Genomic DNA, 25009 nt, shown 5'->3' with positions numbered 1-25009 from the left:
ACCGAGCAGATTAGCTAGGAGGGCAGTTAACTTGGGAAGGTGTGGGGAAGAGTATAATACAGACGAAGAATGGAGAGGCTAAGTAGCTAGGGGTATATTCTGGAAGCTACAAGTCATTTTATGTAGCAGAGAGCTCTGTGGCAACTGGTGAAGAGGCCTAAGCCCTGTCTTGGAATAGGAAGTAGGGTGCCACTAAGGCCTTTAGGTAGGGAGACAAAGAGGTCAAATTTTTCGGATTGCCAACAGGGACTGTGAATTTGATGAGGACGAGAAGGGAGGTGGGAAGACAAGACAGGAGAGTATATAGCAGGCGCTCTCTGACGGAGAACGTGAGAGCAGGAGCAAGTCTGGCAGGAAAATGATGCATTCATGTTGCGCTTCCAGGCAGATGTCCAGCATGATTGGACGGGTATCTCATCTGAAGCCTCAGAGAATACACTATGATCCTACATCTTTAGTATAGTATCACCAGCTTATCCTATTTAATTTCTTTAAACCATTAAAAAAAATCAAAGTATAGTTAATTTACAATGTTGTGTTTCAGGTATACGGCAAACTGATTCAGTTATACATATACATGTATATCTATTCTTTCTCAAATTCTTTTCCATTCTAGGTTATTACAAGATATTGAATCTAGTTCCCTGTGCTATACAATAGGTCCTTGATGTTTACCTATTTTATATATGGTAGTATGTATATTGTTAATCTCAAACGCCTATTTAATCCCCCCTCCCTTCCCCTTTGGTAACCATAAGTTTGTTTTCTACATCTGTGGGTCTATTTGTTTTGTAAATAAGTTCATTTATATCATCTTTTTAGTTTCCACATATGGTATCTTTGTCTGACTTCACTTAATATGACTGATAATCTCTAGGCATCCATGTTGCTGCAAATGGCATTATTTCATTCTTCTTTTATGGCTGAGTAATATTCCATTGTATATATATATATATACCACAGCTTTTTTTTTTTTTTTTTGTTACGCGGGCCTCTCACTGTTGTGGCCTCCCCCGCCGCGGAGCACAGGCTCCGGACGCGCAGGCTCAGCGGCCATGGCTCACAGGACTAGCCGCTCCGCGGCATGTGGGATCCTCCCGGACCAGGGCATGAACCCGTGTCCCCTGCATCGGCAGGCGGACTCTCAACCACTGCGCCACCAGGGAAGCCCCCACATCTTCTTTATTCATTCATCTGTTGATAGACACTTGGGTTGCTTCCATGTCTTGGTTATTGTACATACTGCTGCAATGGACACTGGGGTGCATGTATCTTCTCGAATTAAAGTTTTCTCCTTACCAGCTTGTTCTAATCCATATAAACACTGTAAGGCTATACACTGTGTTTACATGCCAATGGCATCTATTTCTAGCAATGTGCTGCACTTCTCAGTTATCAGTAGAGGTAAATGGAATACTTGGGTGAGGAGAGTCTGATTTACGCCAAGTTTTCAAGAGAATAATTTTCTCCAGTAATAGTTCAACATATTAACTTTTGCTTTCTAGATTGTAGGTGGGGGTAAAAGTGTCAGATTATGCAGATTTCAAAAAAGGCAGGTGGAATTACTGTCAGGAAAACATAAGCACCATAGTCAAGGTTTTAAAAACGTGATCTGTAATCTAAATGGGCTCACTCCCTAACAGAGAAACTGGCTAGTACACACAGTATAGACTTTATTTGCGAAACATACTGCCAACTTGGAGAAGTTATCAAAAGACAAAAAAACTGAAGAGAATGTTTGATATTAAAAAAAAATCACATACTAGAATTTTATGTGAGATCTCCTAATTTTTAACTCAGAAATGCTACGGATGTTTAGGGAGTGAAAGAGAAAACCAAATACAGGGAATCAGACCAAAATTATCTAAGGTTAAGGTCCATTTCAAGTAGATGACTAAGAAAGATAATACAGCTGACCCTTGAACATTATGCAGGGGTTCAGAGGTACCGACCTGTGCTGAGTGAAATTCCCCTTACGGCCCTCTGGATCTGCAGTTCCACATCCACAGATTCAACCAAATGTGGATCATGAAGTACTGTAATACTTACTGAAGAAAATAAAGTGGACCCACACAGTTCAAACCGTTGTTGTTCAAGGGTAAATTGTATAACTTGAAAAGACTGGTGTGGTGTTTTTCACATTTGAAAATTCTGATCTTAAGAATTACCCAAGGCACTTCTTACAAATAGAGTCCGAGACTCATTCTCTTTCCATTCTGGCTCAGTGGGTGGTAGGTTTTGACTGGGGACCAAGAATTTGTATTTTAAGCACCTCAAGTGGTTCTAATAATCAGGCAAGTTAGGGAAATAGTGGTTAAGGGAGAAACAACAGCAACAATGCCACCACAGCTCCCGTCCCCTTACTCAATGACTGACTGCCCACCAAACTTCCTGAGAATGAGAACACTCAATTGAAATTGAGGAATTGTCCATAGAACACTTTATTTCAAGTCCAAAGCACAACATTACTCATTTTTCTTAACAGACTACATAATTTTTACTGCATGAATATTTAGGGTTTCTCTATTCACAAGTGTAGATTTACTTCTTAAGTTTAGGCTCAAATGATTCATATATATCAGTTTACTCCAGAGGACACATACTCTAACAAATCTGTTCAGAAAATATTTTACATAAAAACACACAAACCATTTACCAACACTCTTCAGTTGTTACAACCAGTCTTCAGCAAAGATCTGGCTGAAGTTCATCATTTTCTACAAAACATTCCAAGACTGAACACAATAGAATGTAGTATTTTACATACTTTAGCTTATTACTGCAGTTAAAAGTTCCTCTTTCTTTGATGGCTTCTGCATATATTATACTCGTAAAGCAGGAGAATTCTTTTCTCTAACTGCTGACTTATTAAATAAAATTGTCTTTTTTGGTATAACTTGTCTCCAATTAAGAATCTAAATAGTCATGATGCAATCAAATAATGGACACACATCGGGCTTGTAGTAAGAGCTTTTTCAAACTAACAATAGAATTTAATACCTATCAATCAGTATAATATCCTTTATTGTTTTGTGTTCAATAACTACCACCTGGAGTGCTATTACTTCTAGTATTATCAGTTGGCATCAAAATATAAAGAAAAAATATGTACATTTTAATATATCAATTCTTACCTGAATAATCTCAGATCTCTTGAGAATGTTCCACAAAGTGGAATTTCTTCCTAAAGTTACAGTGAATGTGGTACAATGTGTACAACTTGGTTAACCAGTGCCTGCCTTTCATTTCCAAGATTTTTCCTTATCTTGAATCAAATACACAATCTCAACTCCCATATGATAATGCACTGGCTTACAGTTTGTATATAAAGTCCAACTCAAGCTTATTTTGGTTTATTGTACATGCTTTATTAAAATGGTACGGGTATTTACAGTATCTGCAGATCCCTTCCAAGGCGCTCTCACACACACTCAGACACACCCACACGACATCCATACTACGGCCTCATGCACCCACACCAGTGAGATGTGAGAGTCAAGACTCCTAAAATTAGGCAGCTGTTAGGGGATAGAGTTGTTGATTTGTTTTTCAATTTTTTTTTTGAAAAGAGAAAAGCATGGGGGAATGCATTTGGCCATGACAATGCTAATTAAGTTTGTGTATATTAACATATATGGCAGTAACACTGAATATTCCTTTTACATTCTATATACACAGAATGACATCAAGGTTTTGCGGTCAACAGAATATTCCAACTTCAGTCTCAATGCTGCTTGTAGTGACTTCTGAATTCACATAGGGGCTTTTCCTAAAAATAATTCAAGTCTATGTAAGTGAAATAAGGCACAATTAATATTGATTTGATCTAGGGGAAGGAAAGGGATAAAAACCAGTTTCAAATGATCTTACTGTTGGGGAATTAGCTTTGACTTAAATACACCTGAAATCCCTTTTTCTAATTTCCAAAAATTTCTTAGAAATAAAAGTTTTTTTCTTTTCTCTGACAAAACCCAAAAAGAAAAACTCGGGGAGTCACATCTTAGTGTTTCAGTAGCCTTAACTACTCAGACTGATGGGCACCAACCCCCCTCCCTCATTGCTAAAACAGACCCAGCGCATGAAGTAGGAATTCCTTGCTGTTTTTTAAAGGAGATCCGTACACTTAAGTAGCAAATACGTATCAGGTTGTCTTTGATTTAAAAAAAAAAGAGAAAAGGAAAAGTAATCTTGTGACTTTCTTGCTCTTTAAAAAAATCCCTGTCTCCTTCTTTTCAGGATGAAGAAGCCCCACCAGACATTACAAACAACTGCAACAAATGAGTCTGGCAGCATAATGTCTAGTATTCGAATCTTCATAGTGAGACTCATTTAGCTTGTACAAACAATCTGTTGAATGTTTTTTTGCAGCAGGTGAACCAAACCCAAAGACGCTGGACATTCTGTGAAAGGGAGTAAGAATTGCAGTTCTGAAGGCCCCTGACTTTGGTTGTTTACAAAGTTCAATCCTGTTTATTGTGATCCTTGGTATCTTCTTCATCTGTATATTCTGATGGTTCTTCCCCTGGTTTTAGGAGTCTGCCTACATAATCATATTTTTCTGAAAGATACATCAAAAGAAAATCAGTAGCGATCAAATTTGTCTCACTATTCCATTATACAGCAGGGAAGGTGTATGCTTCCTTTAGAGTCATATAGAACAAGATAAGTTTTTCCTATTGTTTACCTTGTCCAGTCTTTGTACTCATGTAACACTTGAACAAAAGAAAACAAGGTCAGGGAACTCATAAAGCTTGGGAATTGTGCTTTTGCAGGAGAGTGTTCCATACAACCAGTTCCTAATCAAGGACACTGCATCAGAATCACTTGGAGACCTTTAAAAAAAATATATGCACATCCAGGACCCATCTTGGAGTCACCCATGCCAGGCTCTTGGAATAGGTATGAGGACGTGTACTTTGAAACTGGTTTAACTCTAATGTGCACTGTGAGTCTCAGAATAGTTCTTTACATTTTAATAGCCCAAAGTATTGTCATTAGATAGATAAGTTGGCAATGTAGGGCATTTCCAACAGTTAGAAGACCATAAAAAAGTTAATGGTTACTTTCTTGGGGAGAAAGAGTACATGAGGTGGAAAATCACATGGAAAGTAGATCCAACCAGGAAATATTATTGGGGAGAAGATGTGACACATGCTAGTAGTCCCTAAGAAAACAAACCAAATGAGAAGATGAAAATTCACTCGTTACTTATTATCCTGTGTTCTCTGAGTTCCCGATATGTGGTGCCTAGTACATTATTGTTCTTTCTCCTATCAAACTCTCTTCTTAGATCTCGGTTACATTGCTTGTTTTTATGTTACCAGGTGTTTAATTTAGAACATCGTTATGTCCAAGGTGATAACATGTTTAGTCATTTCTTGGTCAAGACTCTGAACCTAGTTTAAGCAAATTAACTGACAAACCGAGAGGATAAGACAGGAGGACTGCTTTGTATAGCAAAACCAGTATAAGTGCCAAGAAGCCAGAAGAAGTATTCCAAGGGATCCACAGGTCACATAAATAGCAGTCCAGAGTGTTCACAGAGGCGGTAAAAATTGATGTCATGAGCATGTAATGAAGGAGAATGACATTTTTCCTTTATGGTTTGAAGGTAAGATCAAGAAAATCATTTTAGAATAAACTAAAATTATAGTATCAATATCACTAATTAATTGTTTTAAATAATTGTTTTAAATTCTATATTTAAAAAACTATACCTTAATGAACAAGCCTTATAAGACTAAAGGTGTCACAATTTTTATAAATTTTATAGTTTGTAACAAGCCAATTTTTAAATATGGATTTTATAAATAATAAGCACATGTAACAATCATTTTGATAGTTAGCTATGTTTATCATCAAATAATGATGGCAGTGAAAACAGACAGCATCCTTAGGCTCTTTAGTAATGAAATAGTATGTACTTTCTTTGGCCATATAGTTAATATTTGCAAAGAACCCAACAAAATGAAGGTACCTTTAAACTGCATTTCCCATTCTCGAACACTCTCCATTTGTACGGCATTCAAATCTGAGAGATCATCATATTCATCTTTAAGTGCATCTTTATCTAGGCAAAATGTCGCCAGTCCTCTGGAGGCATCCCTACCAGCAAATATTCCATATGGACCCGCTGGGAAAAAAAAGAAATTATTTAGATTATCTAACCCTATGTTAGAATGTCTCAAATGAAAAAGTCAAATAAAGGAAACCTCATGACTCTTATGTGGTACACAGCCTTAATTTCAAAACATGCACAGACACTAAATAGGATAATGAGAAGAAATTTCTTAGAATGAGGTAACTCTATATGTACAGGCGCAGAAAGAAGTCCATGATATAGTAATTGAAAAAAGCAATTCAGCAAATTATATAGTATGACTCACTTTGAATTTAAAAAAAGATATACATATATGCACATTTCACCCACGTTTGTATATGCACAAGAAAACACCAGGAAGAATACAGACCAAGCACTTTACAGTGGCAACATTTCTGGAGAATGGAGAGGAAAGTTTTACTTCACATATAACAGAATAAAGCATTTTCTAATGAGAAGTACACAAGTAGAAAAAAATGGAAATCCCCTGATTTTTAAATGAGCAAAATAATGATTATAGCCATATTCATATTTGAAATCATTTAGGAAATTGAAGGTTATGTGTCAGAAAAGCATCTATACTTTTAAGAATAGAATTCAAAAATTAAATAGACAAAAATCTAAACATTTATGAACATTAATTTGAATTACAGAAAGCACTGCACCATAAAGTTCATTGGATGTAGGAAAACTCATTTCTTTTTTAATTGCATGGAAAAAGTGGCCTTAATAAATTTAAAAAGTAGCATTATTAGGTATTAATATATTAACATGAAAATAAAGGCAATACTTCCAGTAAAGTACTTTTTCCTGCTTTCCTGTTCTTAAGTACTTTCCATATTGCTGCTTAATATTAGGTGACTATCACAATTATCATTTAAGGGTTATATATTTTCCCACTGAGTGGATACACCTATAATTTATTTAATCATTCCCCTATTAATATAAACTTAGGCTATCATTTTATACTTTTAAATTTGTCTTCTATATAAGAAAATGGGACACTATTTACAACTGGCCAACATTTGTAACTTTCAAACTTTGCCCATTATCTCAACTGACATTCAAAAAGGTATGACAACTGACATTCAAAACGTGTTTGAGAGAAGGAAATCTAATACTGTTTCTATTTACAAAGTAAAATCTGAAGTTCTTTAATTGGATTTAATTATTTTGGAGAAACATTAACTTTTTTCTTTTTTTAAATTTAAGTCTGTTACAATGCTGTTAGTTTTAAGTGTACAGCAAAGTGATTCAGATATATATATATTCTTTTTCATTATAGGTTATTACAAGATAATGAGTATAGTTCCCTGTGCTATACAGTAGGTCCTTGCTTACCTATTTTATATATAGTAGTGTGTATATGTTAAGCCCAAACTACTAACTTATTCCCCGCCATCCTCTTTGGTAACCATAAGTTTGTTTTCTAAGTCCGTGAGTCTATTTGTTTTGTAAAAAAGTTCATTTGTATCATTTTTTAAGATTCCACATACAAGTGATACCATATATTTGTCTTTCTCTGTTTGACTGACTTCACTTATGATAATCTCTAGGTCCATCCATGTTGCTGCAAATGGCATTATTTCATTCTTTTTTATGAGAAACATTTAACTTTTTTTTTTTTTGGCTATGCCACCTGGCTTGCAGGTTCCCGACACCAGGGATTGAGCCCCAGCCCTGGCAGTGAAAGCACCAAGTTCTAACCAATGGATCGCCAGGGAATTCCCAACGTTAACTTTTAAAACTAAGCAAGAACAGTCCCTAGGGAAAGAAAAGCAGTCCACCTTAAAGCAGTTGTGTTTTTTTGTGGTATATAACTCCACATGCTTTGTGGCAATGGCTGTTTTCAGGAGATGGAGAAAATATATATATATATATATATACACACACACACACACACACACATTTATGTATATACAGAGAGAACTAATGTGATTTTTTTCTTAAGAAGCAACAATGACAAAAAAAAAATCTGTGAATAATATATAGGCTCTTTTTTTTTTTTTTTTTGCAATACGCGGGCCTCTCACTGTTGCGGAGCACAGGCTCTGGACGCGCAGGCTCAGTGGCCATGGCTCACGGGCCCAGCCGCTCCGTGGCATGTGGGATCCTCCCAGACCGTGGCATGTGGGATCCTCCCAGACCGTGGCATGTGGGATCCTCCCAGACCGGGGCACTAACCCGTGTCCCCTGCATTGGCAGGCGGACCCTCAACCACTGCGCCACCAGGGAAGCCCAATATATAGCCTCTTAATGCTAACTGGACCAATGCGTACAAACTTAAAACAGTGATTAGTCAAACACACAAAAGAAAAAAATAAAATTGATCAAGGCTATAAAAAACTACAAATGTAAAATGAGAATTTCAACTTTTTGGAGAATTTGCTAGCAATCTCACTTTCCTCTCTCATAGTATTGCAAAGTGGAAGGGACAGTTTTTTGCCCTCCCTATTTGGCAGACAAATAGAAACAGAGGCATTCAGTGCCTTGCCTAAAATTACTGACACAACTGGGAAGTAACATTTCCACTTTTCTGACTACACCAAACACAGCACATCTTGAGAAAACACACAGAGGACCCACAAACCCAAAGATGGAGTGACAATCCTGAAAACTGGAGCATTTCACTAATCACAAAATTTCAGGGAAATGGCTATTTTAGAATACCTGTTAAATCAAAATGGAAGGGCATTAACAAAAGAAGCTTTTTTTTTTAGAAATCATCAGCTTTTCTTAGCATTGTGTTATAATATTTACCTCCCTGGCCTACAAAAGTCAATCTACTTCAGGATACGTATCAACCTTAAAACATATCCAAATGGTAAACAGGAGAGAAGAAAAGATGATCACTATAAAAAATAGGAGTCATAAAACCCTCCATCTTTGAGTGTATTAACGTATAACAGTGTATTCTTTAGTAAAATTGTCTGCCAACTTCCCTAAGAGGGAATGATATTCTTTTTTTGGTTTGGCTAACTTAGAGTGAACTTGAGTCAACAGTTAATAACCCAAGCCTAATTCTAGACAAAATGATGTTTTGTTAACTCTTGAAAAGAATGATTCAGTGATTAACATATTTTCCCACTCTTTGTATTGCTGTCCTCTCCACATGTTTCCAATTTCCCCCAAGAAGCATTTAACTTCTGAAAAGGATTTTTTGAAAAGTTTTCTTTACTTTTTCCTGTAAGACCATAAAGAACGTAATATAAAGATTCAGAACTAGAGTTGGAAAAGGATGAGTTGCATAGAAAAAGGAGGACTTGAGGTCCAGTTAAAGTATATACTTAGCATCCCTAACACAATCAAAACCGTATCTAAGAAGTCAGTAATACCTCCCCTTTCCACTACCTCCTTACATAACAGACCTAAATGTTACTGATTCTAATATTTTGATAACTACTCTTGGCTATCCATAATACTATAATAGCAGAGAGCTACCCAAGGAAAGCAAATTTTAAATGGTATTAGGTCTTCAGTATGGTATAATTTACACACACACACACTCAAATCTCGCTTAAATTAATCAGATTGTTTTGATTAAGGCTCATTTAGATATTAACATTTCAGTAATAACTAAGCAAATTATACTCTTGCTTTATCAAAGACTAAAATATAGTGCTGATACAAAACTAGATTTACAGTTTCAAGAAAATTCTTGCTACAAAAAATGTACCCAATTATTTAGCCAAGACAGATTCTCTTAAATGTACATATATAACAAATATCCTAGGACATCATTTTAATGATAAATCTTATTTCCACAATATTGTTAAATACACCGAAATGACATTATACTAGTTAGAATTCAGATTTCATTAACAGTTTTAAGAGTTAATACCACTTATGATACAGATATTTAAAGTTCAAAAATCAGTAAATCTACTAGTTATTGTATCCTGAAACTGCTTACTTTAATACAATCAAGTGACAATGGGGTGACATATTTTTGAAGGCAACAACATATGGTCACTGTAAAACAATGTTTTAAAGAATAATTTAATGAATAAACAATTCCAGGAGGAAGTAAATAAAATATCTAAAATATGTAACACATAATTTTGTGACTATTAAGGTGATTATGTATCTACATTAGTATTTATGAAGAAGAGAAAATTCCAGAATGTTTTAGTTATTTCCATGGTATAAAAACCATAGCTCTCAGAGACAAACTTTAATTCATTAAAGTTTATAAACAGCCCAGTTTTCTGGCATGTTCTGACAATAGTCTTCTGTGATTATTAAAGTAAGTTAAAAAAAATCTAATAATACTTGGTATTGAGTAATTTATTCCAAATAAGGTTATAATGTGCCTAGGAACAAATGAAACAATATGTAAAAGTGACTAAATGAAATCCAACTAATAGATATTATTTTTTTATACTTAGCTCTAGGAACTCCCAGGACTTTTAGAGAGAAGGTAGCATGGTAAAACTGAAAGAATACCTCTTAAGAAGTTAAGATACCTGGGTTCGAGGCCGCACCCTACACTTGACCTTGGGCAAATTTTACATGCCTAAAATTGGAGGTCAAACCAGATAATCTCTTGACTACTATAATTCTAAGAGGAACTGAAAACTCAACCTTGCTTCAAAAATTCAAACTAGGAGGCTCTCAGCAATACTGTGGGTTGAGCTAGTGGCCCTGGCCTCAGGGCTCAAGGCTGGGCTGGGGGCAGGGAAGACTTTGAAAAATTAAAACCCCAGGCCTGTGCCGTTTGTGGGGGTGGGGCCTGAGTTCACCTAGCCCAGGTAGAATGAGAACTCTAAGGTGAAAAAAATACAATAGCATGGATTTAAATATCTGTTGGAATTTAACAAACAGTAATGGTAATACAGCAAGTATTGGGAAAAAGAAGTTATTCTATAAATGATGTTGGGATAACTGAACAGCCCTCTGTAAGAAAACAAAAACAAAAGTTGGATGCTTACTTCACTTCTTAAAACAAAATAAATTCCAAGTGGAACTAACAAACTAAAACCATAAAAGTATTAAGAAACTACAGATTTTAAAAAATAATCTTTAAGTGCAAAAAAGCTTTAAGTATGATACAAAGCCCAGCAGCAATAAAATAGTCATGATTGAAAAAAATGTGGCAAAAAATATATGAATAGATAATTTGTAGGAAAGGAAACATAAATGACTCAAATTTTTGAGGATGTCCAACCTCACTGAGAAATGTAAATTAAAATAATATTGAAATACTATTTTAACTGCTCAGATTGACAAAGACCAAAAAGTTTAATATCACATTTTTGGCAAAAGGGTGAGAAACAGGCATTTTCGTGTGAGTGTAAATTGGTCCAATGTCTCTGGAGGGCAATTCGGAAATAAGTACCCAAATTAAAAATGTCCATACCCTAAGACTCAGTAATTTTACGTCTAGGAATTTATTTGATAGATAATTATGATTTTACTCACGTTTAAAATGATACATGAATATTTAGAGCAGTACCATGTAATAACAAGAGATTGGAAACAAATGTTCATTAAAAGTGGACTACTGGGCTTCCCTGGTGGCGCAGTGGTTGAGAGTCCGCCTGCCGATGCGGGGGACACGGGTTCGTGCCCCGGTCCGGGAGGATCCCACATGCCACTGAGCAGCTGGGCCCATGAGCCATGGCCGCTGAGCCTGCGCGTCCGGAGCCTGTGCTCCGCAGCAGGAGAGGCCACAGCAGTGAGAGGCCTGCGTACCGCAAAAAAAAAAAAAAAAAAAAAAAAAAAAGTGGACTATTATGATATATTCATATAATAGAATTTATGCACACATTCAAAAGAATGAAATGGTTCTCTTTAAACTGATATGAAAGGCTCTCAATATATTAAAATATTGTTAAAGGTTTGTATAGTATGCTACAATTAGTGCATGGGAGGGGTGTACATACCCACATGCCTTCACTTGCAGAGAATAGCTCTGGAACAAGACTCAGATACTCAGACTGGTTCCTCACCTCTAGGGAGGGGAACATGGTGGCTGGGTCGTGGGAAGGAGACTATCTTTTACTATATACCCTTTAAAATTTTTCTATCTTGAGCACGTATTACCTAATAAAAAAATTTTTTTTTTCAGAAACTTCCATTGAGGCATACCCCAAACCACTCCACAGGGAGACTTCCACAACCCAGGGCTCATGGAACAGCACAGAAAATATTCAAGAAACAAAAAGACAGCAATTGCTGAATTTTGTAATAAAAGTTATAACTACATGAAGAAACAAACTACCATGCAGGGGTGAGCACACAGAACAGATATGAGAAATGGTATCCCAAGAATAAGATAACAGAAGCAGATTAAAGAGATATAGTATGTTTACTTAAAATTATTAAGAAATTAAGGGGACTTCCCTGGTGGTCCATTGGTTAAGAATCCACATTCCAATGCAGGTGATGGTTCGATTCCTGATCAGGGAATTAAGATCCCACATGCCATGGGGCAAATGAGCCCGCATGCTGCACTACCGAGCCTGCGCACCTCAACTATAAAGCCTGTGTGCTGCAAACTACAGGGCCCACGTGCTCTGGAGCCTGTGCAGCACAACTACAGAGCCCCGTGTACTGCAGCTACTGAGCCTGTGCTCTGGAGCCCACACGCCACAACGAAAGATCCTGCGTGCTGCAGCTAAGACCCAACGCAGCCAAAAAAAAAAAGAAAAAGAAAACAAAAAACTAAAAAAGCCATTATCGAGGATATGAGTTAAAAAAACAGTTAACCCACAATTTTATATCCTACATCTATACTATTATTCCTGAGTGAGGGCAGATAGACACAGAATCTTTTTCTATCAATGAAAAAAGCTATAGGATGTACCTCACTAAAATGAAAACTGAACCCTGAACAAAGGAATGAGATGCAAGAAATGACAGTGAATAAAGAAAATGGTAACTATGTTGGTAAATTTAAATGAAGATCGACTCTTAAAAAAGAAGTTAATAATTTAACCAATTTGGGGGTAGAGTTTTAAAAACTGCAGTAAAACTAGAAGTCTAATAGTAATAACATAGAAAAAATGGAATGTGGGAGGGATTAGAGTTAATGCTTTCTAACCAGGGCCACAATATATGGCTATGTACCATATAACTCCAGGGGACACCACTTACATTTGTATACATGATAGTTTTGTATATTTAATATTAAGAAATATTCTGTCAAATGGCAGTGAAGTGTCTTAAAGAGTTCTTTCTAATTCATACAAAAATGTTTGGTTAACATTCTTATATTCTATAGCAAAAACTGAAGGAAAAGAATCTTATCACCAAAAGAATAGAAATAGAATGCATCCAAATCAGTAGGGGGATGTGAAACAGAAACAGACACACAGACCATAGAGAACAGACTTGTGGCTGCCAAGGGGTGGGTGGAGTTGGGGAGGGATGGATTGGGAGTTTGGGGTGAGCAGATGCAAACTAGTATACAGACAACGGATAAACAAGGTCCTACTGTATAGCACAGGGAACTATATTCAATACCCTGTGATAAACCACAGTGGAAAAGAATATAAAAAAGAATGTATATGTATGTATAACTGAAACACTTTGCTGCATAGTACAAATTAATACAACATTGTAAATCAACTATACTTTAATAAAATAAATTTTAAAAAAATCAGTAGGGGAGAAAACGTGGAAGGAATAAAAAAATAAACTAATTAAGTTGTTAAGACAGTACTGATATTAAATTTAATGAAAAAATCAGCTATATGTTATTTATAAGGAAAAAAAACACAGATTGGTTAAAAGTAAAAGGAGGGAAAAAGAAGCACTGAGGTAACACTAATCAAATGAAGCCTCAAGTCAAATCTGAAAATCAGTAAGGGTGATAAGGATGTTTCTTCCTCTGCCGATTAACACAGTATCAGTTCTAGATCTAGTGCTTAGATAGCTTCAAAACATTGATATACCCAATCTTTGTAAGGCTGGCTCCTTCAGGTTTTTGCTTAGGTATCAATCCTCACTTTCTTGACAAACCAATATAAATAAGGTACCTGTCTTAACCGTCTGATCTAAATAAAGTCCTTTGTTAACCTCTATTACATATCCTATTCATTTATTTCACATCATATTTAATTACAGACTATAATCATGTATTGAATGCTTGTTTATCATCTGTCTTCCTCAACAGACCATAAACTCCATGAGGGTAGGGAGGCAAATGTTTTGAAGACTCAGAGAACTCTCATTTCTCAAAACATCTTATCTAGGCAACAATGTAATGAAATCCAGGCAATTCCTTCTTAGAGTTTAAAAGTGGAGATGAAATCCTATATTAAAGATCTTGAGACAAGATGCTGGCTCTAAGAGTACAGCAGTTATTTAGTAATGTCTGTCACAAGTACGTGGGGGAGGAGTGATCTATGTTACACTGTTGAAAGAACTATTATAAAAGAACTTGAATGGCTAACTCCAGATGTTACTAAATGTACTCCTTTCCTCCAACCTGAATAACATCTTCTGGTCTTATACATGCTTTAAGCTATCCTATTATACTTTGTGTTAGTATTTAATACAAATACAATTCCCTCTTAGATTAAAAACACTGGAATGATGTTGAACTCAGAAGAGCCAAACAAGAAGGTACTGTAGAAATTACTAGTATAAATTTGAGCAGAGTATCAAAATTCATCAGAAGACTTAGCTGATCCCTTTATCTGATTGGCAGGTAATGAATAGTAGGTAATGAATGTGTATGGGCATTAGACCTAACACAGACCCAGTTGGCTTCAAAGAAGCTAGGATGAGAGCTGGGTAGTGTCAGTAGGACATTGATGAAGGAATAGGTTTGTCTATATGCCTAAACTGTTGCTTCACCTGCAATTCTTCAAACTACAAATAAAACTCACATATTGAACATAAAGTTAAAAAAGGAGGAAAGACACATGAAAGGTAAATGTGCTCCTTTCCCCCACCTCCTAAATATTAGGCATCTCATGGGGTACTTCGTATATACTTCTTTCCTTTCCAGTGGAATTTAAATGGTATGTTGGAGAAAATACAGCTTTGGTATATGTCAAAGAATACATGGAATAATGGGGGAAGCTATATATCTAAATATCAGAAACGCAGATAAACTATTAGAAAGGTCAATTGTATAATTTCTTGCCATTCTAAAGAATAAAAAACACTGTTTTAATTCCACTGCAGTAATATTACATCAAATTATTTAAAATTATACTATCTGTTGGAGTCTTCCTCATCTATTATGACTATGGAAACGTGAAATTATATTATGTTGTGATACAGTGGGAGGGGATAGCCTATGAAGCCTGTTAGACTGGGTTTGATTTCTAGCTTGGCTACTTACTAGATATGTGACTTGGGGCAAAATCTCTCTGAGTTTCAGTTTCCACGTTTGTAAAATGGGAACATTACTTATTTCCTAGGGCTGTCTGAAAATTAAATGAGATAATAAGCCCCAAATGGAGTTTCCTACTCCTTCTACCCTGACCTCTAGAATCAATGCTGTTGAACAGAACTCAATGGGAAGACGGAAATGCTCTATAAAGTGCACTGTATAGTACGGTAGCCATGTGGGTACTGAGCACTTGAAATATGGCTAATGCAACTGAGGAACTCAATTTTTAATTATATTTAATTTTAATTAATTTAAATTTAAAAAGCTACATGTGGCTTGCGGCTACCATATCAAACAGCACAACATAAAGCCATGAAGTGTGTTTCTTTGAGGCTTTAAATCGTTATGGAACTAGGAGAGGGTATAAAAAAATAACAGCAGTGAAATTCTCTTTAAGTTTATCCCAGAATGCAGTATACCTGAAATAGAACAGATAGGCTTTGCGGTCAAATATGTCTGGATTTGAATACCACGTCTGTGTGACCCAAGCCAATTTACCTCAAATTCCTAAACCTCAGGCTCCCCATCTGAAAGACAGAATACTCACTAATCTCACTGAAGCATTGTGGAGATGACAAATTAATGGATTTGATGTAGTAGGTGCTTAACAAATCTGGTTCCTTTCTCCTCCCACATTCACTGTTTCTTACATGACCACTTTCCTCACATGCTGGCCAACTGCCTGAACTGTTACTAAATTTAATATTGACAAATGTAGTTAATGACAACTGTTTGCCAATATGTGTTTACTCCACTAAATTAAACTGCCAATATTTAATTTTTTAACAACCCAAACTTTAAAAATGTATGGCTAAAAATATCTTCGACACAGAAAAAGCCTCACAAAACAATCTAACTCTAAAACCATTACTGATAAATGGGAGTAGATATTGATTAGGCACAGAAACTAGGTTTTCTAGCTCCCTTAGCTCATTCTTTCAGCTACTAAGAGTCTCAGGTAAGGATTTTTACTTCTGAATTATTCTGCTACAAAACTGCTTAATTGATTTGAGGATGAAAATAAAAAATTAAAACCAAAACCGAACTTATGTCTGTTTCATAGCCAGAAATTTGGCTTCAAGACTTTTGGGAAGTGTTTTATCTTCTCTTAATGTGAAATATATTCTCAGCCCCTAAGATGATCTGGCTACCTTTAAGGTTCCTTTCAATAATAAAATATTCCAAATATCTCTGTTAGGTTGTTAATTGATAAGTACTTAGAATAAAATAACTGAATATCACTCTTAGCCTGTTCATTAGGACCTGGAAATCAGTGGAAGCTAACCTAAAGCTGACTCCTCTGTTGTTACGAGGAACCCCCTCACTGGCTCAAGCCACACAAAGGCTATCTACATTACAACTATGACTCAATTTTAAAATTTCTGTTGCAGAACATTTGCCACTGGATCCTGCCAAACTGTGTCTAAGGCTGTTTCTCCTACCTATTTTCAGATAGTGGCAAGGCATAATGTGTGAGGACCGATATGCTTCTTTGTACTAATACTTTGGTTGCTTCACTGTCAGTTTAGATAGGGGTACAAAGGCAGAGTTTTTAGTTTGGTTAAGCTCTGTATTAAAAATCTAAACCTGTACACAATTTCTAATCATCGAACACACATACTGTGTAAATCCTTGACTAAAAAAAAAAAAAAACTATTTAATTTGGTCTGTCCGTTTAAATATTGTACTTTGGCCCTATTGTCTTATCCCCCATGCTCATAAGTAAACAAAAAAAGTATTAACTATTTCAGCTGATATGAGTAGGCAGACATCTGGTTTTCATTTTTATACAACGAGAAGCAAGTACTTAATAAGCTATCTGTGACTTGGTTGGATTGAATGTACTATAAATATATACAGAAAATACAAGGCACTAAGAAATAAATAGTTCAACATGTAGAATCTCCAATTTCTTACCTCTAATTAACAACAAACCAAAGCACTTCTAAAATACCTTCCAGCCACTAAGCACAGAAATCGTAAGTATATATTTGCAAGTATCAATAAATCTCATGGACTAACAGATTACAGAGGAAACCAACTTGTTTTTAGACTTGCCAACCCCCTTGACTTTAAAACTTGGATGTACTCTTTCGAATAACAGGTCACTCTAGGTCTCTAATTTTATTTACTTTTATTGTAGTCACTTTTTTAAAGCTCAGAATAACTACACAACCAGCATGTACAATGTTGATCAGTTTTATGGTATACCAACAGGTTCCATGAGTCTGAACTGAAGTTTATTAACATAATCTGAAATGTATGCTGTAACTACATTTTAAAGGAAGGGTTTCTAAACCAAACACCCTACACACACACAGTTCTCTGAAAGCAAAGTTTTAAAAATCTTTAACTTGCAGCACTGGTGCCTGGGGGGTATGAATTTATAGCTGTTTTAAGTTTTTGCTCCTCAGTGAAAACACAGTAAATCATAATCAACGTGTAGTTGAATACTTGCCTTCCTACTAAAAAAAAAAAAAAAAAAAGATAAAAGAGAGAAACCGGACAGGCACGCCTGCTGGGTATATGAGCTCCACCCCCAAAACTCTGGGCGAAGATCCTTGCCAGTATTTATTAGGATCTGCATTCAGGTTTGCCTCATCCCACATATATTGTTAATCTTGGAAAGCATCTTCGTACCAAAACCCGTTTTTTAAAAAAAAAAAAAAGAGTCGAGGTGTTGCTTATATGACAGGAGTTTACAGAGGGCTAGGACTTGGAACTCCGTGTACCTAAATGTGGCCTTATGGGGAGTAGTAGAGGGAAAAGGAAGCTCAGTGGCGCGTGCACACACACGCGCACACACACACAGAGTAAAGAAAGGAAAGCTATGAATTACAGCGCCTAAAACTTTAGGTCCCTACTTTAGAAATCTTTCTTCTCTCCCGCCCCCAACGATCCCAGGAATCAGAAAACTCAGGAAAGGCTGAGGGCCAGCGTGACTGGCGACAACTAACAGGATTTTGAAAAATTCAGCACAAGAAAAGGCTGCGAGGAGAAATGGGATAGGAGAAAAATGAAAGATGAGAGCTGGCTCCTGGGGCGACATTGGGACCCCGACTTCGGGGGAGTAAACGCCGGAGGGGACCGCGGCCGAGGCGTGTGGGGGGCGGGCCGTCTCAGGTGCGGGAGACAAGGCGCGGGGATCCAGATGTCGAGAAGGATGGCAAGCTAACCCTTTGCCCAGGGGCCTCCCCATCATAAGATGGTCACGCTTGAGCTGCAGGGGGTCCTCCCCCTCCCCGTTCAACTCCTCACCGGGGCCGTAGAACTTGCTGCCTTTGGTCACGTCGAAGACTTTCCCATTGACCGCAAGCAGGATGCGCGGGGTGCGTGACCCGTCGTACTGGCGCAGCTGCTCCAAGCTGAAGTCCCGCTTCTTCATACGAGGAAGAGAGGCAGCGGGGCTCTCCTCGCCCGCCCCGGCCCCAGCCCCCAAACCCCGCCGCCCCCAACGCACCCACAGCCGGTAGGCCCCCAGCAGCACCAGCGCCACCAGCGCCACGTTCAGCAGCATCTCCCCGCCCCCCGTCAGAAGGGCCAGCGCAGCAGCCGACCAGCCGCCCCCTTCTGCTGCCGCTCCCGCGCCGCTCGGGCTCTCGCTGCTACCGTCGCTGCTGCTCTCGCTGCCACTCCCCAGGGTGCCTAAATTCACGTCCCCATCACCCGCCGCCATCACTGCCCGCCAGCGCCTTCCTCTCCTCCCCGCCCCCTGCCCTCCCCAACCCCACGGTCGGCCCCGCCCATGTGGGGCCTCCCAGCCAATAGCGTGAGGGTAGGGGGCGGGGTCAGGCCGGCTCCCGACTGGGTGTTAACGCGGTAACGTTGTCTTGGATCTCTCCCTCCGTCCCCCTCCCTCCTTTTGCAGGCCGCGCGCGCGTGCGACGCCCCGCCCACCTCGCCCCACACTTCCCTGCTCTCGTTCTTCGCCTCTAGTTGAAGTAGAAGAGGGGGGCGGGTCTGAAGAAAACACGGTGCGCCGGCCGCGCGCGCGGGCGGGGCGAGACTACGGCGCGTGCGCGTGCGCCGCGGCGCCACGCGCTCTCCTTTCCTCTGCAAGCCCTCTGGGAGACACGCTCCTCCCAGTCCCCTCGCTGTGCGCGTGCGCCCAGGGGTCGCTTTTCTTCCCAGGCCAGGGTTCGCGTCCGCATACTCCCGCCTCTTCGCTTTGGCTCCGCCCGAGAGCTTCACGTGTGCTGAGGCGGCCGCTGAGGCGGGACCCTCCCTGACGCCTTCCCGAGGGGGCGGGCTGGTGGCTAGTGGGAGGCCGCGGCATAGTTATAACTGCTTTCGCACACTGAAGAGGGGTGTCTCTTTCTCCCCCGGGCGCTGTCGCGCCTGTCCGGAAGCCCGGAGCGTGGGCGCGCAGGCAAAGCTACAGCCTAGAAGTTTTGGCGAGGAGCTGGAGTCGCCTGGCGCGGAGAGCGCGCGCGGAGCTCGCCCAGGGATTGTTTGGCAAAAGGAATCTACGTGCTGTCTGCGCCATTCCCCAGTGGTTTTAGCCAAGGCTGCTCTTGTAGAATTTTCTTTCAGATATTGTACTAAAGGTGTCGTTTTTCCTTGAAACGTTCTCATTGGTGCGAGAGGCAAGTGAATAGGATGAGGTGGTCCTTTTTTTCGCGCATTTAGCTTTATTTACAGTTTCTTTTCATCTTCCTGGGTCTTGTAGAGTCTTTTAGCCTCTCGAGTCCTTAAAATTCCTGTGTAAATGTCACCTCTGAAGCCTCATTCTGAACCCCTCACCTCACGCTCTCAAGTCATCTGATGTGCTCCTTCTCGCCTCAGTCTGTTTTGTGTCGCTAGTCCCCGCCCGCGTGTGAACTACCCTTGTGGCGAATGAAGGTTTATCAAGGGAGTAACAGTTTTCGTTTTATCTTGAGGAACTGATGGGATGGAGGAGAGACGTGGGCAAGCAGTGGGGGCGTATGGTATGCTAATTAGGGAAACAGCAAGTGGTCCATTTTGGCTTTAAGTAGTGAAGAGGAACAGTCTGGAAGACTTGAGGTTGGAGTCTTAAGTATCGAGGGTTAGGCTTGGACTTCATATTGCCGGTTTTGGAGGAGCCTCTGAAGATATGGAAGAGGCAAGTGACAGGATCAAAACTCTTCTGTAGAGAGTTCTCTACTAGAATTGGTATGAAAGATTGGAGTGGGGAAAAGAATGGGAAACCAGTTGTAGGCTACCATATTGGTGCAAGGAGTAAGGGAAGTGAGGGAACGCAGGACTAATGACAGCATTAGAGCAGGGGTCTGCAAGCTTCTCTTCAAAGGGCCAAACATTAATATTTTAAGTGTTCTCTATCATAATTACTCAACTCTGTCTTGTAGTGAGAAAGCAGCCATAGACAATACTTCAAGGAATGAGCTTGGCTGTGTTCCAATAAAACTTTATTTTTGGACACTGAAATTTTAATTTGATATAATTTTAGATATCATGAAATATTCTTTTAACTTTTTAAAAAAATTTTATTTTGGCTGTGCTGCCCAGCATGCAGGATCTTAGTTCCCCAACCAGGGGTTGAACTCATGCTCCCTGCATTGGTAGTGTGGAGTCTTAACCACTGGACCACCAGGGAAGTCCCGTTAACTTTTTTTCAATCATTTAAACATGTAAAAAACTTTTTCTTTTTCCCCACTTTCCAGAGGTACAAAAACAGCCTATAGGCCATAGTTTGCTGACCCCTGCTTTAGAGGTATTTTCTTGAGGCAGATGTGAACAAGATTTAATTGGGGTAATGACCATGTATAGTCTGTACTCCTCCAATCTAGAATACTTTCCGAAGTTAAAGGGGGCACTGTTAATTACACTGGGAGAATAGGAGTAAAATTAGACTGTCCTAAGCCAACCTCAAGTGGTCATCCTAAGGTTAATGGTTAAGAGAAGTCAAAATTGCTTCAGGACCTGGTAAAAGGAAATGGAAGTGGCAATAATGGAAACAGGGAGCTTGGGAAGACACTGGTTTTAGGGAGAAGATGGCTGTAGCAGTCCCAGGTGTCATATGGTTGGGACAACATCGATAGGCAGGAAGAAACCACCCCAGAGGCTTCATAGCTGGCCACTCCTTATATCTTATTTACCAGAATTGGGTTGCTAGCTAGTCCCTAAAACAGTGACTGACAAGGAGCATGGGATTACCATGATTGGTTAGTGTTTATCTGGCTTTTGACAGTTATTATACAGGACTGTGGCATGCGTTGCAGGTCATTTAGCATCTCTGGTGCCTTTCTACTAAATTTAATAGCAACCCAAGGCATTGTGACACCAAAAAAAGAAAAAAAAAAAACCCTCTTCCCCTCCATCCCACACACACTCCCTAGAGAAATGGTGCTGGTTAAGAACCACTGGCTTAGACCAGTTGGGATTTACCTTGGTACTGAATTATGTGTGTATAGTTTTCTTTTTCCTGATTGGTTTGGAGGGAAGAGAGGAACTAAGCCGTACTGAAGTTCTGTTGTCAGGGGAGTAGGGTGGGAAATGGTGGGTAGGTAATTAACATTCTGCCATGAGAATTAAACATTTTCTTTCTTTGTTTTTTTTTTTTTGCAGTACGCGGGACTCTCACTGTTGTGGCCTCTCCCACTGTGGAGCACAGGCTCCGGACGCGCAGGCTCAGCGGCCATGGCTCACGGACCCAGTAAACATTTTCTTTTATATCCTTGATAAAATAAGCATCTCAACTTCACACTTGAAGCCCCCCCCACTCCCCACAGGAAAAGTCTCTCCCAGTAGGATACTCTTGTTTTGAATACTGTAGTAACTTTCAGACTGGTGGCCTGCTCTGTCTTTCCCTCCTTCATTACTACATGAAGGGACTAGTCCTGTATACTGATTTCCTTTACTCAGATACCTATCTCCAGTGGTCCTCAGCTATCTCAGAAACTCAGTTGGCACTCAAAGGCCTCCATAAATCCATTGATGACTTCCCTGCCTTTCCCTTACAAATGTAATCCGCTGCTTACTGATTGACTTGTCATCTCTATGGAAGATGTACCTCTCTAGGCCTGACCCCTCTCTGGAGGTATCCATACTACCCAACAAATTTTTCCATTTCTTTTCTTTTTTTAATAAATTTATTTATTTAATTTATTTATTTTTGGCTGCGTGGGGTCTTCGTTGCTGCATGCGGGCTTTCTCTAGTTTCAGCGAGCAGGGGCTACTCTTCATCACGGTGCGCGGACTTCTCATTACGGTGGCTTCTCATTGCAGAGCACGGGCTCTAGAGCGTAGGCTCAGTAGTTGTGGTGTGTGGGGGCTTAGTTGCTCTGTGGCATGTGGAATCTTCCCAGACCAGGGCTCAAACCCGTGTCCCCTGCCTTGGCAGGCGGATTCCTAACCACTGTGCCACCAGGAAAGTCCCTACGGTGGCTTCTTTTGTTGTGGAGCACAGGCTCTAGGCACACAGGCTTCAGCACTTGTGGCTCGCAGGCTCTAGAGCCCAGGCTCAGTAGTTGTGGTGCACGGGCTTAGTTGCTCCGCAGCATGTGGGATCTTCACGGACCAGGGCTCGAACCCGTGTCCCCTACATTGGCAGGCGGATTCTTAACCACTGCACCGCCAGGGAAGCCCTCTTTTCCATTTCTTTTCTCACGTAGCCAACTTGCATTTCCCTCCTTTCAACTGAGCATGGCCATTGAAGTGTGATTGAAGTGATCTGTGTCACTTGCGAGCAAAAGCTTTAAGAACCCGTGCACAGTTTCTCATGCTCTTTCCTTCTGGCACAGTGACAGAAAGTTTTAGTTACCTACTGCTGCATAACAAACTATCCCAAATCTTAGTGACTTAAAACCGTAACCATTTTATTATCATCAATGGTTTTGTGGGTTGAATGGGCTCATGGGCAGTTGTGTAATCTTGCTTGGTGTCTCTCATGTGGTTCCAGCCAGGTATTGTTGGACTGGAGTAATCTGGAGGCTCGATGGGGATGCTAGAATGGCTGAGCCTTTCTTTTTCCAGTGTTATTGCAGGGCCTCAGTTTAAATGGCTTCTCCTGCAGAGTAGCCTGACTTCTTACATGGTGGCTCAGGACTCTTCAAAAAGCAAAAGCTTCCAGGTGTTTGTAAGACTTAGGCTTGGAAATAACACATTCTATTGGTTAAAGCAGTCACATGGGCAACTCAGTTTCAAGGGGAGGGTAAATAAACTCCATCTCTTGATGGGGATTGGGGGGAAGAGTGACAAAGAACTTGTGGCCTTATTTAATCTACCACCCCAACAATGTTCCACATGGTGGCTGCTTCCATCAGCCAGGGTCCTAGGGTCAGTACAAAGTGGAAAAGAGTCCTTAGCTAATACACATGGTTGTATGAGTGAGAAATACGTTTCTGCTGTTCTAAGTCACTGAGATATTTGTGGTTGTTTGGTAGCAAATAAAGCCTGATCGATAGTAATAGAAAAATTGGTACCGGAAGTAGGGCACTGCTGTAACAGAAACCTAAAATATATGGCATTGACATATATGACTATGTTACAAATGTTAGTGGTTGGTTGTTAGGCAGCATCCAGCTCTGATTCACTTAGGAATCTCTCAGCAAATGTAGCTTAGAAATTTGAGCTCAATAAATATTTCTTAAATAAGATAGACTGTTTCTTGTAATTCTGTTCTATTTCTCTATTTTAGGGGAAAACACTTCTTTCCCACATCAGATGTTTCTTAAAGTATGGAGGGGGTGCCACTAACATAACACTCGATACCTCATTCCAGCGCTTCTAACAAGTTTCCTGATGTGTAAGTTTGGCGTGTGCAGCCCACCTTCTTCCTCTCTCCTTTCTCATGAGAGCCAGGCCGCCCACAGAAAGTGTGCTTTCTACTCTGCTGCTTCATACCACAAGTTTCACAGGTGTCTGCCCATGCCAGGGGGGCCTGCCCAGGACAAGGGAGGCTTGGGGTAAGCTTAACAGGATAGGCGCTCTGCGGGAAGGGGAGCTTCAGGCTTGGGAGCTAAGCTCACTGCCATGGAGTGAAAAAACCTGTTGTTTGAACTTTAATCCACAAGCGCAAGAGTGTTAACAAGTTGGAAGTTAATAATTTTGGACTTTAACATGAAGTCGGTACTGATTACTTTGGGCTGTAATTCAGAAGAATAAGATAATGTAATGTCTGAACTTTTCATTTCTTGCTGGAAAATTCATATTGGAAAGGGGTCATAATCAGATTGAGGATGTCTTTTTGGCTTTTAGTTTTTAGAGTATTTTTATGTTATCATTTGATCTTCTTTTAGAACTTCTGATAATGTTGAACAAGGTAGTGAGACATAATTTGAGGTGGCAATAGAACAGGTTGTGAATTATAGCCTTGCGTACAGAATAGCATGGGAGCTGATTTAATTGATGTATTGTTCTGACCCATTCAGGGCATTCTGGGAACAACACCTACCCTTTACCAGTGGCCCCCTGAGATTCCACAAAAGAGCTGAAATCAGTATTGAAGTAGCCTTATGAAGATGGGAGCAGGACTACGCTAACTGACTGCTGACTTCTTACCCAAGGGGGATAACCATGTCCTAAGGTGATCTCAGTGGGTAAGCTGAAAGGGTCAAAGCAATGGTCTTCATACATTTTTA

General features: G+C 39.5%; 1 protein-coding gene and 1 long non-coding RNA gene across 4 annotated transcripts in view; one reads left to right on the top strand and one right to left on the bottom strand.

Moving 5' to 3' along the window:
* Positions 1 to 2411: 2411 nt before the first annotated feature.
* On the bottom strand, positions 2412 to 19531 carry PGRMC2 (progesterone receptor membrane component 2). Of its 3 annotated transcripts, none has more exons than XM_032633147.1 (3): positions 18708 to 19531; positions 5978 to 6133; positions 2412 to 4558 (listed from the first exon to the last, which is right to left on the bottom strand). In XM_032633147.1, the coding sequence occupies exons 1-3, from the start codon at positions 19123 to 19125 to the stop codon at positions 4461 to 4463; spliced, it is 672 nt and encodes a 223-aa protein (XP_032489038.1). In that variant the 5' UTR covers positions 19126 to 19531; the 3' UTR covers positions 2412 to 4460. The 3 variants fall into 3 exon arrangements, with proteins under 3 accessions (XP_032489038.1, XP_032489039.1, XP_032489036.1); XM_032633148.1 differs by having other exon boundaries at positions 2412 to 6133; positions 18708 to 18858; positions 18910 to 19481; XM_032633145.1 differs by having other exon boundaries at positions 2412 to 6133; positions 18708 to 19475.
* A 4535-nt stretch (positions 19532 to 24066) lies between these two features.
* Positions 24067 to 25009, top strand: part of LOC116754679 — a 36649-nt gene continuing 35706 nt past the window's right edge. The window contains exons 1-2 of the long non-coding RNA XR_004350120.1: positions 24067 to 24174; positions 24800 to 24967. This is a non-coding gene — a long non-coding RNA (uncharacterized LOC116754679). The remainder of the gene's footprint in view (positions 24175 to 24799; positions 24968 to 25009) is intronic.

Source organism: Phocoena sinus, chromosome 5 (assembly GCF_008692025.1).
Source record: "Phocoena sinus isolate mPhoSin1 chromosome 5, mPhoSin1.pri, whole genome shotgun sequence".
In the NCBI taxonomy this organism is placed as follows: domain Eukaryota; kingdom Metazoa; phylum Chordata; class Mammalia; order Artiodactyla; family Phocoenidae; genus Phocoena; species Phocoena sinus.
Note: the sequence above shows the minus strand (reverse complement) of the source record. Positions and strands in the feature narration are given on the sequence as shown.

Bases quoted from the DNA above. Each gene is read 5' to 3' on its own strand.
- PGRMC2 (XM_032633145.1), bottom strand. From the start codon at position 19,125: ATGGCGGCGGGTGATGGGGACGTGAATTTAGGCACCCTGGGGAGTGGC. The intron at 6,134-18,707 runs GTGAGGAGTTGA...TTTTTTTCCCAG, and splicing joins CAGCAAGTTCTACGGCCCCG to CGGGTCCATATGGAATATTT.